This window comes from Carcharodon carcharias (genome assembly GCF_017639515.1).
Source record: "Carcharodon carcharias isolate sCarCar2 chromosome 29 unlocalized genomic scaffold, sCarCar2.pri SUPER_29_unloc_27, whole genome shotgun sequence".
NCBI lineage: Eukaryota > Metazoa > Chordata > Chondrichthyes > Lamniformes > Lamnidae > Carcharodon > Carcharodon carcharias.
The window spans coordinates 53,273-70,677 of record NW_024470673.1 but is presented as its reverse complement, the minus strand read 5'-3'; the positions used below and the strand labels follow the sequence as shown (position 1 = coordinate 70,677).

Below are 17,405 nucleotides of genomic sequence, written 5' to 3'. Positions count from 1 at the left end.
CCAAAGTGTTTCGCAGACAATCAAGTGCTTTTTTCTTTCATGTGAGGTCACTGATGTAATGTGAGAAATGCATCAGCCATTGGCGCACAGTAAGATCCCACAGACAGCAGCATGATAATGACCAGCGCGCTCCCAGTACTTGCACTGCAAGTGTCAGTTCAGGGTGTGTGCTCGATTCTCTGCAACTCTCAGCTCCGAGTTAAAAGGACCACCAGGCGTAATTGAGGAATTACCGAGCTGTCGGAGGGTCAGTACTGAGGGTGTGCTGCATTGTCAGAGGGTCAGTCTTGAGGGAGTGCTGCACTGTCGGAGGGTCAGTACTGAGGGTGTGCTGCATTGTCAGAGTCAGTACTGAGGGGGTGCTGCACTATTGAAGGAGCTGTCTTTCTCTTGAATTCCCTATTGGATTTATTAGTGACAATCTTATATTGAACTTTTCATTATGACCTATCTTTTGTACCAATATACTGCACTTTTCATGTAACCTGTGTTTATACTGTTTATAATGTAAACTTCTTTGTTTATATGAGTGTATGAGAGTGTGTCTGTGAGTGTTTGAGTGTGTCAGTGTGTGTGTGCGTGAGAGAGTGTGTGTGAGTATGTGTTAGTGTGTGCATGGCTGTGTTTGTGTCTGTCTTTATGAGTGTGTGTGTGTGTATGTGTGACTGTGTCAATATGTGTGTGTCAATGTGAATGAGTGAGTGTGTCAGCGTGTGTGTGTATGTGTGACTGTGTCAGTGTGTGTCAATGTGAATGAGTGAGTGTGTCAGTGTGTCTGTGAGGGTGTGGGTGTGTGTGTGCAAGTGAATGTGTGAGTAAGCTTATGACTAAATCATTTGAATGGATGTTACTGGGGTTAATGATAGTTAAAATTCAGAAAGATGTAAAGCGGGCCCCTGATTTTGCTGTTTTATGCACAGATTCACCCCGACAATGTGTTCATGCTTCACCATCATCTTGTCGGGACTTTAATTGCAAATATTGTGCTTTGTAAAAAAAAATGAATAAACAACTTTTGTCTTCACAAAGTGTCTGGCTTGGTATTTCAGGCTACTTGTCTCCCCCTCACCCTTCCCCCCACCCACCATGTCCCCCACACCAGGGAACAATTGTCCCCCCTTCCTCTGAAGTTCTGGGTAAAGATCAGCTTTGTTCAGTGCAAAATGTTCTGATATCGAGAACGTTGTTACAAATATCACACAAAGGGTACACACCATGATAGCCCACTTTCAACAGATTTTACCAGTTGACCAGGTTGAAAACCTTTTCATAAGCCACAAAGTAGGTGTTCAATTCTTGCTGCTGTTTGCTTAATGCTCTCATAACTGCTATAACCTCTCTAGTTCCACTACATAACAACACAAACATAAATAAACAGAAGCAGGAGTAGGCCTTTTGGCCCCCCAAGCCTGCTTGTCCATTCAATTTGATCCTGGTTCATCTGACTGTGGATTTAATTTCACTCTCCTGCCTGTCCCCCATAACCCTTGAGTCCCTTGTCGATCAAAAATCTGTCTAACTCAGCCTTGAGTATAGTCAATGACCCGGCCTCCACTGCTCTCTGGGGAAGAGAATTCCAAACTCGAGCGACCCTCCTAGAGAAGAAATTTCTCCTCACCTCTGTCCTAAATGGGAGACCCGTTGTTTTTAAACTGTCTCCCCTCATCCTCGTTTATTACAAGACCCCAGCTTTGTAGGGTGGTGGTGGGGGTGGGGGGTTGGAGGTAGTGAAGGTCCCTTTTCCTAAAAGGCTCTGCCAGCGCAACACTTGATGATCCTGGGTCAAAATCATGTAATTCCCTTCCCAACAGTTCTGTGGGTGTGCCCTCTGGAGGTTCCTTGGCTTCGATAAGCAGCCTACCAGCTCTGCTCTCAATTCCTCTTAGCACTTGCTTCCTTCCTCCTCTGGTCTTTACTTTGTCATAGTGTTAGTGTCCACTCTGCCTTTTTTTGTTGCTTTCCCAATTCTCCCCACCAACTCTCTCTTGCTTGATCCTTCTCTGCGCTCATCTCATTGGTTTGGGTTTCTATACGTTCATTGACCTGGTATAATCTGAAACTGGTGCAATCAGGTAGGGGTGGGGGGGTTGGCGCTGGGCGTGGGTGGTGATACACGGCTACATTTTTACCAAAATTCTTTCACGGGAAGTGGACAGCGTTTGTTACCTGTTCCTGATTGACCCCTTGAGAAGGGGGTGTTGAGCTGCCTTTTCGAAGTGCTGCAGTTCACCTGGTTTGACTGGTCTGTGGCAGGTTTTGATATAACTCAGTGGCTTGCTCGGCCATTTCAGGGGCCAGTTAAGAGTTAACCACATTGCTGTGGGTCAGGAGTCACATGTAGGCCAGAATGGGTAAGGATGGCAGGTTTCCTTCCCCAAAGGGCATTAGTGACCCAGATTGGTTTTTGCAACAATTGGCGTTAGTTTCATGGTCACCATTACTGAGACTAGCTTCGCATTCCAGATGTCTCATCCAGTCGCGGCCAATTAAACAACTCACTGGAGGAGGAGGCTCCACAAATATCCCCATCCTCAATGATGGAGGAGCCCAGCACGCCAGTGCAAAAGACAAGACTGAAGCATGCGCAACAACCTTCAGCCAGAAGTGCTGAGTGGGTGATCCATCTCGGCCTCCTCCGGAGGTCCCCAGCATCAGAGATGCCAATCTTTAGCCAATTCGATTAATTCCACGTGATATCAAGAAAGGGCTGAAGGCACTGGATATTGCAAAGGCTCCAGACCCTGACAATATTCCGGCAATAGTACTGAAGACTTGTGCTCCAGAACTTGCTGCACCCCCTAGCCAAGCTTTTCTGGAATTTTCTAGTATAGCTGCAACACTGGCAACTACCCGGCTATGGGGTACGTCCTGTACACAAAAAGCAGGACAAATCCAACCCAGCCAATTACCCAGCAGTCTATTCTTGATCATTACTAAAGTGATGGAAGGGGTCATCAACAGCGCTTTCAAGCAGCACCTGCTTAGCAAGAACCTGCTCACTGATGCTCAGTTTGTGTTCCACCAGAATCATTCAGCTCCTGGCCTCATTACAGCCTTGGTTCAAACATGCACAAATGAGCTGAACTCCAGAGGTGAGGTGAGAGTGACTGTCCTTGACATCAAGGCAGCATTTGACTGAGTGTGGCAAATCAAGGAGCCCGAGCAAAACTGGAGTCAATGGGAATCGGGGGAAAACTCTCCACTGCTTGGAGTCATACCCAGCACAAAGGAAAATGGTTGTGATTGTTGGGGGTCAATCATCTCAATTCCAGGACATCACTGCAGGAGTTACTCAGGGTAGTGTCCTAGGCTCAACCATCTTCAGCTGCTTCATCAATGACCTTCCTTCCATCATAAGGTCAGAAGTGGGGATGTTTGCTGATGTTTGCACAATGTTTAGCACCATTCACGGCTCCTCAGATACTGAAGCAAGTTATGTCCAAATGAAGCAAGATCTGGACAACATCCAGGCTTGGGATGACAGGTGACAAGTAACATTCATGCCACACAAGTGCCAGGCAATGACCAGCTCCAACAAGAGAGAATCTCATTGAAGGTGCAGAAAATTTGGATTTATTTTAAAGAGCCAGCCAGGACCAGCAGCTAGGGCGCCAAAGCGTTCACAGACAACCACATCCTGTACAAAGGGCTCAGCTGTAAATTTGCAATGAGGAAATGGGAGACACACACACAAGGACACAGGGTGACTCAATCAAGAAATGGGGAAGGTTATTTCACACCGTCCGATGGCCTTGAACCATATCCAGTCAGCCCCCGGAAACCTTTTGTATCGAACAAACATAGATTCTTTGCTGTCTCAAAAGGAAAATAGCCAGTCTCTGCCCTGTAATTACTGTACAAGAACACAATTATCAGCCCACCGGAGGGTCATTGTGCTGTGGCCTTTGTCTAATACGTTGTAACTGAGAGTAAAAATAATATAAACTGTGCTCAATTGAACCTCGGTGGAGAAGCGCCTGGACTGCCCACATGCATAATAAAGGAACCACTTGAATATTGCATCTGGAGTCTGAGTGTTGAAACTTTGTACCAGAGTATTCCACAGACCTTTCATAACCATCGCCCCTTGGCATTCAATGGCATTATCATCACTGAATCCCCCAATATCAACATCCTGGGGGTTATCATTGAGCAGAAACTGAACTGGACCAGCCATATAAACACTGTGGCTGCAAGAGCAGGTCAGAGGCTGGGAATCCTGCAGAAAGTAACTCACCTGACTCCCCAAAGCTGTCCACCATCTACAACGCACAAGTCAGGAGTGTGAGGAATACTCTCCACGTGCCTGGATGAGCACAGCTCCAGCAACACTCAAGAAGCTTGACACCATCCAGGAAAAAGCAGCCCAATTGATTGGCTCCCCTTCCACAGAGCTGGATAGATTCTTGATTAACAAGAGGGTGAAAGGTCATTGGGGGTAGGCAGGAATGTGAGGTTGAGGTGACAATCAGATCAGCCATGATCTTACTGAATGGCGGAGCAGGTTCGAGGGGCTGAGTGACCTACTCCTGATCCTAACTCAGTTATCCATATGTTCTCAAAGGCAATTGGAGATGGGAAACAAATACTGGCCTAGTCAGCGACACCAACATCCCTGAAATAAATAAGAAAAAAATGTATCAATCAATTAAATTTATTGATTACCCGAATCGAAATTCCACCAGCTGCCGTGGTAGGATTTGAACCCGCACCTCCAAAGCATTCACCTGGGCCTCTGGATCACTGGCCTAGTGCCATTCCGATTGTGCGACTGTCTGCTATTATCATGGCTCTTTCACATCGTTGTGGAAGTCCTGATAAAAGAAGCATTGGACGAGATACAGAAAGGTGTCAAATCAGGAGCTCCATGGCTCAATATGAACGGATAATAAAGATAAATGAACATAAACCTTCCAGTCGCTAATTAGGGAGTCACTGTGGAGCCCATGAGTCCCTCGCAGCGCTATTGCAACCTTCTGGATCCCCAGTAGGGGACTCGGGGTGCAGCTGTGTCTTCCTTATCATTTGGAAAAGCCGGAATTGTTCGGGTGCCCCTTCAACCAGGCCTACGAGTGCAGTGGGTGACTTCTCCCACACGCCCTGGGAGACCTCCCCTGCCAATTTGTTTTGTAGCTTATTCTTCAACTGCGACATTGGATCAGCTTGAAAAAGGGTGGGGCTGAGGCAATACCACCAGGTAAGCTTCTATCCCCTCCCACTTCACCTCCCCCACCCCGGTAACCGTCACAATCCCTCCCATCGTGCTGGAGGAGAATAATACCTGGAAAAACTCAGCAGGTCTGGCAGCATCGGTGGAGAAGAACTGAGGGAGTGCTGCACTGTCGGAGGGTTTGAACTGAGGGAGTGCTGCACTGTCAGAGGGTCTGAACTGAGGGAGTGCTGCACTGTCAGAGGGTCTGAAATGAGGGAGTGCTGCACTGTCGGAGGGTCAGTACTGAGGGAGTGCTGCACTGTCGGAGGGTCAGTACTGAGGGAGTGCTGCACTGTCAGCGGGTCAGTACTGAGGGAGTGCTGCACTGTCAGCGGGTCAGTACTGAGGCAGTGCTGCACTGTCGGAGGATCAGTACTGAGGGAGTGCTGCACTGTCGGAGTGTCAGTACTGAGGGAGTGCTGCACTGTCGGAGGGTCAGTACTGAGGGAGTGCTGCACTGTCGGAGGGTCAGTACTGAAGGAGTGCTGCACTGTCAGAGGGTCTGAACAGAGGGAGTGCTGCACTGTTGGAGGGTCAGTACTGAGGGAGTGCTGCACTGTCGGAGGGTCAGTATTGAGGGAGTGCTGCACTTTTGGAGGGTCAGTACTGAGGGAATGCTGCACTGTCGGAGGGTCAGTACTGAGGGAGTGCTGCACTGTCGGAGGGTCAGTACTGAGGGAGTGCTGCACTGTCGGAGGATCAGTACTGAGGGAGTGCTGCACTGTCGGAGGGTCAGTATTGAGGGAGTGCTGCACTTTTGGAGGGTCAGTACTGAGGGAGTGCTGCACTGTCGGAGGATCTGAACTGAGGGAGTGCTGCACTGTCGGAGGGTCTGATCCGAGGGAGTGCTGCACTGTCAGAAGGTCAGTACTGAGGGAGTGCTGCACTGTCAGAGGGTCAGTACTGAGGGAGTGCTGCACTGTTGGAGGGTCAGTACTGAGGGAGTGCTGCACTGTCGGAGGGTCAGTACTGAGGGAGTGCTGCACTGTTGGAGGGTCAGTACTGCGGGAGTGCTGCACTGTCTTTTGGTCAGTACTGAGGGAGTGCTGCACTGTCGGAGGATCAGTACTGAGGGAGTGCTGCACTGTCGGAGGGTCAGTACTGAGGGTGTGCTGCACTTTTGGAGGGTCATTACTGAGGGAGTGCTGCACTGTCGGAGGATCTGAACTGAGGGAGTGCTGCACTGTCGGAGGGTCTGATCCGAGGGAGTGCTGCACTGTCGGAGGGTCTGAACTGAGGGAGTGCTGTACTGTAGGAGGGTCTGAACTGAGGGAGTGCTGCACTGTCAGAGGGTCTGAACTGAGGGAGTGCTGCACTGTCGGAGCGTTTGAACTGAGGGAGTGCTGCGCCGTCTAAAGAAAATTGGAAGTGAAATTGCTTGAAAAGCAGGGAGATGCAAGGGTTAAGTGCAACGTGCCACCACTGGTGGGAGAGTGTAACTACAGCGTGATGTTTACATAGGCAATCCCTATTATGAACAAGGACGTTGGACATCATGTGAAATACGGGCACTGGAAAGGTGAGAACATGATGTAAGCTTCTCAACAACAGGAATTCCCTTCCTAAACCTCTCCACCTCTCTCTTACTCTCAGATACTCAAACAAAATTTCACACAAAATCACCTAAAAGGAGTTGGGACAGGTGACTGGTCAAAGGTTCAGGTTTCAGGAAGCTTCTTAAAGGAGGATAGAGAGTTAGAGAGGCAGAGAGTATCTGTGAGAATCTCTGTGCATCTGAGTGTCTGTAATAGACTTTGCAATTTCCATGTTCTTCCATAAACTTGAAAGGGAACACAATTCCCAGAATCCATGTCAACTCTCCGGTGTAGCACTGAGGGAGGTCAGGTAACCCCCGAGGGAGAATGTGCGAGTGTGTTTGTTTGTGAGTGTGTCCTTTTCTGTGCTCATACATGTGGGATTGTGTGTCTGCGGGTGTCTATTTAGGTTTGTATAATTGTGTGTGTTTGTGTAGTGTTTGAATCTGAGAGAGCTGTTGAAGTCTGTGTACACTCACGTTCCACAGTGATGGTTATGAAACCCTCCACTGCTCCATGTTCATTCTCTGCCACACACTGATAGTCTCCAGTGTCCCTGGATGTAACGTGAGGAATCACCAACCACAGCTCATTGTTGGAACTTGTTCTGTTCATTGTGATATTCAGATGTGAGGGCAGGACTCAACATGACAGATCACAGGTTTACCAACAGGAAGTGAACAACAATTTATATTTAATGGGAAGAGAGTGCTGATTGATTGGCAAGTGGTCTCTGATTGGAGGAGGTGTTGCCATGGAAAATAATGTGTGCGAGCTGTAAAGTTTAGACAGCGTGTCTCTTCATTCAGCAATAATCAATTAATGATCAGTTAACTTCTATCGACTGTGAAGCACTTTGAGAGGCCTGAGAATGTAGATACTGAGAACGGGTTGCACTGTCAGAGGGTCAGCGCTGAGGGAGTGCTGATGTAGAATGAAGGGTGTCGGTACTTATCTTGCGCAGTTAGTATGAGGGTCCGGTCTGATGAAACGGATGGATATCTCACTCTGCAGCTGAGAGTGTGTCCATGGTGTTTGAGTGATGGGATCAGGGTCAGAACAGAAGTATAGGTCAGAGTGACACCATGCTGAGTTACAATGTTTGAGACAGATCCAGGTACGTCAGTGGGAGTGTCCCAGGTTAAGACAGGTGCTGCTGTTCCATTGCACGTTGTTTTGGAGGTGCAGCTTACATCCACACGCTTTCCTGCAATAATTTCAACAGGGAATATCATGGGTTTATCTGTGAAATCTAACAGACAGAGAATGGATCCTTTTAGAGAAATATAACGTGAAGCATCAGTTCAAATAGAAATCACAGTCCCACAAGAGAAAGCACTTTTACAAGGATGATATCAGAACTGAGAGATTACAATGATCAGGAGAGAATTTCCTGCTTTGAGACTTTGGTGTTTCTGTCTCTCAGCTTAATACACGTTCACTCCGAGACATGTGAATTGAGAACACTGGATGAGAGAAGAGGCACAGACCAGAGATTGGAGTTAAAAGCAGAATACTGCGGATGCTCTCGACAGAGCAGATTATCACTGCAGAATTCCCCTCAATTATATTGATTGATGAAGCATTAATCACATCAAGAGAAGCAATTGAGAGATTCTGTGGTGCGTCTGAAAACAAATAAAGATCAGTTGCTTACATTGACTCTGAAGCACTTTGCGAGACTCTGAGAATGTGAAAGGTGTGACATCAATGAAGGTTCCTTCACCACAAAGCACATAATCCAGGCAGACACTTCAGTTCAGCACTGAGGGAGTGCTGCACTGTCGGAGGGTCAGTGCTGAGGGAGAGCTGCACTGTAGCAGGTGCAGTGCTGATGGAGTGCTGCACAGTCAGACCGTCAGTTCTGATTTAGAACTGCAATGTGGGAGGGACAGTACTGAGGGAGCATTGCACTGTTAGAGAGTCAGTAATGAGGGAGTGCTGCACTGTAGGTGGGTCAGTACTGAGGCAAACACACTGTTGGCTGTATACTTCAGGCCCTCTATGGTCAAGTGGAGCACCATGTACCTTTAAGAGAATGCAAGCGGACTAACCATGTGACAGTACTGAGCAATCATTGGACAGGTTGGGCTACTGGTTAACTGTATTTCACGAGCTGGAGGTGGTTGTGGGGGTGCGCAAGGATTCAGCGTTCAGTCCTCTGCTGCAATAAATAATCACAGTTTGTTCTTATGTCTGTCTTTGTCCGTTATTGATAGTAAGAATCAACTAGCGAGTGTATATGGAGGTGTGCAATTCGAGTTTACTCGACTGGTGAATTCAGAGACTCAAGACATAAAACTGGAGGTGAGGATGAACACAGCTAAAAACATAGCCCCTGAGTGAGGACCCACAATGCCAGCGAGCAGAACATTAGAAAGAGAATCTGTACGGAAGGTATAAAATAGGCTGCAGTCAGAGCAGGGAGCAGTGCTGCACTTAGAATTTGGGGAAAAAACCCTGCAGAATCGCGATCACAGGGATCCCACCAAAACTCAAAGAGAGCACGAAACCCAGCACAGAAAAGACAAGAGCGACAGAGAGGGAGTTAACAAAGAGGTGACAGCTCTTAAAGCAACAATACATTTAAAGAGGTACATGCAAGAACAATGGCTGTGGACACAATGTTATAAGAGACCCCAGAGAGCGGGTAACTCTGCGGAAGGTAAAAGATGAATCGATCGACGGCAGTGAAGGAAGCTGCAGTAAGACAAACGCCTGAATTGGTCATTAACTGGGAAGACATCGGAAGCGCTGCCCCCTTGCAGTCGTTGACGATGCTGCAGTTCCAACGTGTCGATCCATTCAACCCCATTTCAGGTGACTGGTCTCAGTGTGTCGAACGCCTAGTGTTCTTTTTTACCGCTAATGACATCACGGGAGAGGAGAAGAAGACGGGGATTCTTGTATCCACATGTGGGAGCAAAACATCCGTGCTGATTCTCAGCCTCACGTCACTGACCATCTCCGACTCGAAGACTTTCAACGAGTGAATAAAAATTGTTCTAAACCAGCTGAGACCACAGCCCTCAGTTACTATTCAGCACTTCATTACCCATATCAAACCCTCACCCTACCGCCCAGCATCGAACGGCAGGGCTGAGCAGGGCATCCAAACCTTTAAATCCAGGGTGAGAAAGATGTAAAGGGATTCCATCGGCACGAGATTGTCCCGGTTCCTCTTCACAAACTGGGCCAGGCCACAAACAACGACCAGCATTGGCCCTGCAGAACTACTAATGAAGAGACATCTCCGCACCCACCTGACCCTTATCCAGCAGAATTTAAAGGGGAGGCTGGAGAAAAGCCAAGAGACGCACGATGGTCATGGTGGGAAAGAACTTTCACTGTGGGTGTTGCAGTCCTCACGATGAACTATGGAGATGGGTCCAATTGGCTGTTAGGCGAGGTGAGTGCAGTAACTGGGTCCCTCTCCTATCATGTATCAGTAAATGACACATGGATCATTTCCCCAAAATAACGCTGGTCCCACAAGAAGAAATGAATTCTTCATCTACACTTGAGTCTGTGCCACATGTTGAGGACAGGTCCCAAAATTTGGAAGGAGAAACATTCGAGAAAGCCTCCTGAGAGACTTGAATTGTAAATAGTTATTAGTGTAATTAGTTCACTTGTTATTAAGTTTGTCAACTGCACTTTTTAAGTAAAGGGGGAAGGATGTGGTAAAGTGGAGTTCCATGTACAGTTAAGAGAATGCAAGCGGATAAACCATGTGACAGTGCTGTCCAATCATTGTACAGTGCGGGCTACTGGTTAACTGTAAGTCTAGAGCTGGAGGTGGTTATGGGAGCATGCAAGAATTTAGTGCTCTGCCCTCTTGCAATAAATAATCAGCTTGTTCTAATGTCGGTCTCTCTTGGTTATTGATAGCGATCATCAACTAACAAGTGTATATGAAGGAGTGCAATTCGAGTTTACTCAACCAGTGAACTCATAGACTCAAGATATAAAACCAACAAACAGTCAGAGAGAGATGGACAATCCAACATGTGATCATATCTCAGAGATGTGTAAGAAAAATAAAGCAGTAATACTCGGAGATTTTAACTACCCAAATATTAACTGGGACAGCTTTAGTGTGCAAGGTAGGGAGGGAGAAAAATTCTGAAGTTGCATCCAGGAGAACCTTTTTAGCCTGTGCATAGAAAGCTCAACAAGGGAGGGGGCAGTTCTGGACCTAATATATGGAAAAGCGCCGGGGAAGTTGGAAAGCGTATCAGTAGGGGAGATAGTGACTGGAACTCAATTGGATTTAGGACAGTTATGGAGAAGGATAAGTTTGTGCTGGGAATAAAAATTCTAAACTGGGGAAAGGCTAATTTTACTATGATGAGATATGATTTGGCCCAAGTGGACTGGGAGAAGCTATTTGCAGATAAAACTGTCAGAGCAGTGGGAGGCATTCAAGGAGGGAATAGCGAGAGTACAGAGCAGATATATTCCTGTAAAGACAAAGAGAGAGAGCAATTCTGGAGAACCCTGGAAGACATGGAACATAAAGGTTAGGATTGAGAAAAAAGAGAAGCTTATGGCAGATACTGAGGGCTCAATACCGCAGAGTACCTAGAGGAGTATAAATAGTGCAGAGGGGAACTGAAAAAGGACATTAGGAAAGATAAGAGAGTGCATGAGAAAGCACTGGTGGGTAGAATAAAGGAAAACCCAGAGGGCTTTCTTAAATATGTAAAGAGCAAGAGAATAACTCGGTAAAGAGTGGGGCCGATTAGGGACCATCGAGGTAATGTGTGTGTGGACCTGGAAGACGTGGGTACACTCCTCAATGAATACTTTGCATCAGTCTTCACAATGGAAAAGGATGATGCAGGTATAACATCAGGGTGGAGGACAGTGAAATATGAGAGGAAATTAACACAGAGAGAGGAGGTACTAGTGGGTTTAGCGGCCTGAAAAGTGGATAAATCCACAAGCCCGGATGAGATGAATCCAAAGCTGTCGATGGAGGAAAGGGAAGAGATATCAGGGGCCCTGGCAGTAATTTTCAAATCATCTCCGGTAACAAGTGAGGTGCCAGAGGACCGGAGGACAGCTAATGTCCCATTATTAAAAAAGGGAGGAAGGGATAGATCAGGAAATTACAGGCCAGTCAGTCTAACCTCGGTGGTGGGGAAGTTACTAGAAAGAATTCTGAAGGACAGAATGAATCTGCACTGGGAGAGACAAGGATTAATCTGGGATATTCAGCATTGATTTGTTAAGGGAAGGTCGTGTTTGACAAACCTGATCAAATCTTTTGAGGAGGTAACCAGGAGTGTTGATGAGAGTAATGCCTTTGATGTGGTCTACATGGGCTTAGGAAGGCTTTTGATAAGGTGCCTCATGGCAGAGAGGCCAAGAAAGTAAGAGCCCATGGGATCCAAGGCAAAGTGGCACGTTGGATCCAATATTGGCTGAGGCAGGAAGCAGAGGGTGATGGTGGAGGGATGTTTCTGTGACTGGATGTCTGTTTCCAGTGGGGTTCCACAGGGGTCAGTGCTGGGGCCCTTGCTGTTTGTGGTGTATCATAAATGAAATGGACTTAAGTAAAGGGGGAATGATCATGACACAAATGGAATTCAACCTGGAAAAGTGTGAGGTGATGCACTTGGGGAGGGATTTGCTGACCAGCATGGACATGATGGGCTAAATGGCCTCCTTCTGTCCTGTAAGTGTCTATGAGTCTATGAGTCCATGATGCACTGTCGAAGAGTCAGTAGTAAGGATGTACTGCCTGTCAGGGGTCACTTTTTACCAGTTAAAGACCAATGGTCTGTTGGTCAACAAAATGCAGTATGTGGGAGCTTGCTGTGCACATTTTATACTATTCCAGCTAATGTAGAATGAAGAGTGTCCATACTTACATAGCACAGTTAGTACGAGGGTCCGCTCCGATGAAACAGATGGATAACTCACTCTGCAGCTGAGAGTGTGTCCGTGGTGTTTGAGTGATGGGATCAGGGTCAGAACAGAAGTATAGGTCAGAGTGACACCATGCTGAGTTACAGTGTTTGAGACTGATCCAGGTACGTCAGTGGGAGAGTCCCAGGTTAAGACAGGTACTGCTGTTCCATTGCACGTTGTGTTGAAGGTGCAGCTTACATCCACACGCTTTCCTGCAATAATTTCAGCAGGGAATATCGTGGGTTTATCTGTGAAAGCTAACACACAGAGAATGGATCCTTTTAGAGAAACATAACATGAAGCATCAGTTCAAATAGAAACCACAGTCCCACAAGAGAAAGCACTTTTACAAGGATGATATCAGAACTGAGAGGTTACAATGATCATTTTAGAATTGTCTATTTTTACACTTGTTGAATCTCTGTCACTCAGCTTAATACATTTTCACTCAGTGACCCTTGATTTGACCAGACTGGGTGAGGGTGGAGGAACAGCTCACAGCTCGGGGACAACAGACTCAGCATTTGGAAAAGGATATAGAGACACTGGAGAGAGTGGTAAAAAGCTTCACAAGGATGATCTCAGCAATGTCGGGGTTTACCTGTCAGGAGAGGATGTACAGGCTGGGTCTCTGTTCTCTTGAATAGAGAAGGTTGAGCGGTGACCTCATTTGATCTTTGAAGTAATGAAAGGTTTTGATCGAGTAGACATGGAGAGAGTGTTTCCACTCCTCACAATGAACAAAACCAGAGGCTGACAATATAAGATCGTCACTAATAAATCCAATGGGGAATTCAGGAGAAACTTCTTTACCCAGAGGGTGGGGAGAATGTGTGCTTCAAGAATCACTTCATTGGCTGTGAATCGATTTAGGATCGTCCTGAGGTGGTGAAAGGCGCTATAGAAATGCGAGACTTGCTTTTGTATTTTGAAAGCAGGTTTCCAAGGATGAGATGGGAACTGAGAGGTTACAACAATCAGCAGCAACTTTCCTATTTTCAAACTTGGTGGGGAATTTGTCACTGAGCTGAATACACTTTCACTCCCAGACCCTTGAATTGCCAACACTGGGGTGTGGGTGATGGAGCAGCCCACAGCTCATGGAACCCTGGCTCATCATTCTCTCAGAGATCTGGGTCACTGATCCCATTGCTCACTGTGGGAGCTTCCTGTGCACAAACTCACTGCCACGTTAGACAGTGACTATACTTCAAGAATTTCTTCATTGTCTGTGAAGTGATTTGAAGTTTGTTGAGGTGCTGAAAGGCGCTATAGGAATGCAATTCCTTCTTTTGTCAAATTGTTAGACTTTTAAACAGAATTAGGGAGATCGATGGGAGTGGATAACCTGATAACATTGATGGACACAGTGAACACATTTAATCATTGATATTAAAGTGAGTATTAGAGGTTGTTTTAGGACTGAACTGGAAGCGATCACCAGGTTATTGAGAATCAGACAGTGTGTTATAATAAGCTGTGTTTTGTGTTAATATGTAAATATCACAGTTTGTGTTATTTCCCATTGAGTGTTGGATGTGAATTGTTGAGTAATTATAATACAGCACTTACCAGAAACGTGAAGCTGGGTTACAGGATAGTAGTTGTATCTATTCCTGCTGTCAAATTCTATTCTGAAAAAATAATGTCCTGCATCTTCCCGTCTGATGTTGTTTATAATCAGGGAACAGTCGCCATCTTTCAGGTCTCCAGACAGCTGGGTCCGATGGTGGAACCGTGGTAACTCGTGACTGTGATCCTTGGAGTGAAAGGCTATGGAAGCCCGCAATTTGTATTTCTCCTTATTTAACCAGATTCCGACTCGTCGTTTGTTTTCAAAATGTGCTGGATAACTGTAATGACACGGAATCTGTACACACGAACCTTCCTGCGCTGTCACCTCTCGTGGAGTGTCACCTTTCCACTCTTGTGACAGTCCAACTGGAGAGAGAAATACCAATATTTAACCCTGGATCCTCATTGTCTAAGGAATCTCTTTGGATCCTCATTGTCTGAGGAGTCTCTTTGGATCCTCATTGTCTAAAGGATTATTTCTGATCCAAAACCCATATTGTTGTATTGTTGATTCCGATGCAGCATTGTAGACTGACTTGTCCCCAAGCTCAGCACTGACCCTACTCCAGCAGACACTGTAAAACACACTAACAAAGCGCCTCCAGCCTGAGCTCTGCATGTGTCAAGAGCAAAGACAAATATGCAAACTGAATACTGACACCTTTACACACGGACAGCTTTGTCTTCCTTCTCTCTTCCAGTTATCTTGTTCCCTTATTGAAGTTGCTATCATGGTGAGAATGGACTGGAAGTGTGATGCTGAACAGCCTGTCTATTCTAGGAGCTGCTGTGTTGTCTTCATGGGAAATTCGACTAAAATCAGCAAAAGACACTAATTTCAGGCCATTGCTGTCAGAGTCCTAGCCACAAGATAGATTTCATCCCCTGAATTTTGTGTCCGATTTTCTAATCAAGCTTTCACCTCCCCACACCCCCACCCTGACCCCACAAGTCACTCGCTGACCTACACTGGCTCCCAGTCCAACAACACCTCAATTTGATTATTTTCACACTTGATATCCAATCCCTCCATCACTCTGCTCCACTCACTATCTCTGCAACCTCCTCCAAATCGACAACCCTCTGAGATCGCAGCTCTCCTCCAATTTTGCTGTCAGACAGGGAGTCAGTGTATATCAGTGAGCACAGGGGTGATGGGTGAATGGGACTTGGTGTGAGTTTGTACACTGGCTCACTGCTGAATCAGTTACCAATTATAGCTCAATAAGAATGATCTTTTACAAAGACTATTAACCATAAATCAGTCCAAGCTGATGGTGATATTACCTTGGAGAAGTGACAGGAGGAAGTAAGATTTCCCGATCATTGTCCACTCCCAGTTATGCCATTCACTTCTCACTCTCAAAATCTGAAAGAGAAAGGAGTTAATGAGACCTCACCTCTTGTCCGACAGCTCTCGAGAATCACAACAGCTTTTAGACAATGTCTTCAAAGACTAATTTGATTCTCTGTGGGATGATAGGTGCTCTGCAGAGAGTTACAAGGCTTTCAGAAAGAAAAACAATGAGGGACTTGCATTTCTATAGCACCATTCACCCTCTCAGAATATCCCTAAGCTCATGTCTCTGCACTTCCCTCATCCCTTGAGCTAGAAAGATGTTCTGTACAACAGACTTGAGCCTCACACCCAGATCTCAATAATCAGTAGAAATCTTTCAAAGGCATCAATCATTGGAATCTGTCTTTAAAAAGTCACAACTTCAACAAATGACGGTGTTGGTCGTGCAAGTGAATTCCAATCGTTCCGTTACTTACCCAGGACCTGTCCGACTGCTCGCCTGGGGAGGAACTGCCCACACGCTCTACTTGGGCTGAATGACCTTTTCCTGTGCTGCTCCCTCTGTGTATTTAATTAGAAAGGGCTGATGTGTCTCTGTGAGACAAAATGAGGAAGTAGCAAAGGAGTGAGTAAACAGGCAGTAGGAATGAGTGCGTAATACCACAATGTGTTACAACATACTCAAACGTTTGAGCTATTTATCATGACTCGGTGATGTTTCTCTTCTGTTGTTTGCTGTTTGGTAACGTCAGTTTTCTACCATGGCTCTGAGGGTTAATATTTAAATGTGCTGTTGGAGGGTAAATACTGAGCAAGTGCGGCCCCATCAGAGGGTCAGTACTGAGGGAGTGCTGCACTGTCAGAGGGTCAGTACTGAGGGAGTGCTGCACTGTCAGAGGGTCAGTACTGAGGGAGTGCTGCACTGTCAGAGGTTCAGTACTGAGGTAGTGCTGCACTGTCAGAGGGTCAGTAATGAGAGAGTGCTGTATTATTGAAGAGTCAGTACTGAGGGAGTGCTGCACTGTCAGAAGTTCAGTACTGGGGTAGTGCTGCACTGTCAGAGGGTCAGTACTGAGGTAGTGCTGCACTGTCAGAGGCTCAGTACTGAGGTAGTGCTGCACTCTTGGATGGTCTGTACTGAGGTAGTGCTGCACTGTCAGAGGGTCAATACTGATGGAATGCTGCACTTTCAGAAGGTCTGTACTGAGAGAGTGCTGTACTGTTGGAGAGTCAGTACTGAGGGAGTGCTACACTGTTGGAGGGTCAGTACTGAGGGAGTGCTGTACTGTTGGAGAGTCAGTACTGAGGGAGTGCTGCACTGTCAGAGGGTCAGAACTGAGGGAGTGCTGCACTGTCAGAGGGTCAGTACCGAGGTAGTGCTGCACTGGCAGAGGGTCAGTACTGAGGGATTGCTGCACTGTCAGAGGGTCAGTGCTGAGGGATTGCTGCACTTTCAAAAGGTTTGTACTGAGAAAGTGCTGCACTGTCAGAAGGTCAGTACTGAGGTAGTGCTGCACTGTCGGAGCGTCAGTACTAAGGTAGTGCTGCACTCTTGGAGGCTCAGTACTGAGGGAGTGCCGCACTGTCAGAGGGTCAGTACTGAGGTAGTGCTGCACTGTCAGAGGGTCAATACTGAGGGAGTGCTGCACTGCCGGAGGATCAGTACTAAGGTAGTGCTGCACTCTTGGAGGCTCAGTACTGAGGGAGTGCTGCACTTTCAGAGGGTCAGTACTGAGATAGTGCTGCACTCTTGGAGGCTCAGTACTGAGGGAGTGCTGCACTGTCAGAGGGTCAGTACTGAGGGAGTGCTGCACTGTCAGAGGGTCAATACTGAGGGAGTGCTGCACTCTCAGAGGGTCAGTAC

At 46.8% G+C, this 17,405-nt stretch overlaps 1 protein-coding gene across 1 annotated transcript; it reads right to left on the bottom strand.

Moving 5' to 3' along the window:
* Nucleotides 1–14,082: 14,082 nt before the first annotated feature.
* Nucleotides 14,083–16,073, bottom strand: LOC121274078 (sialic acid-binding Ig-like lectin 13). The gene is made up of 4 exons (XM_041181222.1): nt 16,018–16,073; nt 15,529–15,610; nt 14,239–14,607; nt 14,083–14,093 (listed from the first exon to the last, which is right to left on the bottom strand). Exons 2-4 carry the CDS (start codon nt 15,566–15,568, stop codon nt 14,083–14,085), a joined length of 420 nt encoding a protein of 139 aa, XP_041037156.1. The 5' UTR covers nt 15,569–15,610; nt 16,018–16,073.
* Between the last annotated feature and the right edge of the window lie 1,332 nt (nt 16,074–17,405).

Bases quoted from the DNA above. Each gene is read 5' to 3' on its own strand.
- LOC121274078 (XM_041181222.1), bottom strand. From the start codon at position 15,568: ATGATCGGGAAATCTTACTTCCTCCTGTCACTTCTCCAAG. The intron at 14,608-15,528 runs GTAATATCACCA...TTCTCTCTCCAG, and splicing joins CCTCCTGTCACTTCTCCAAG to TTGGACTGTCACAAGAGTGG.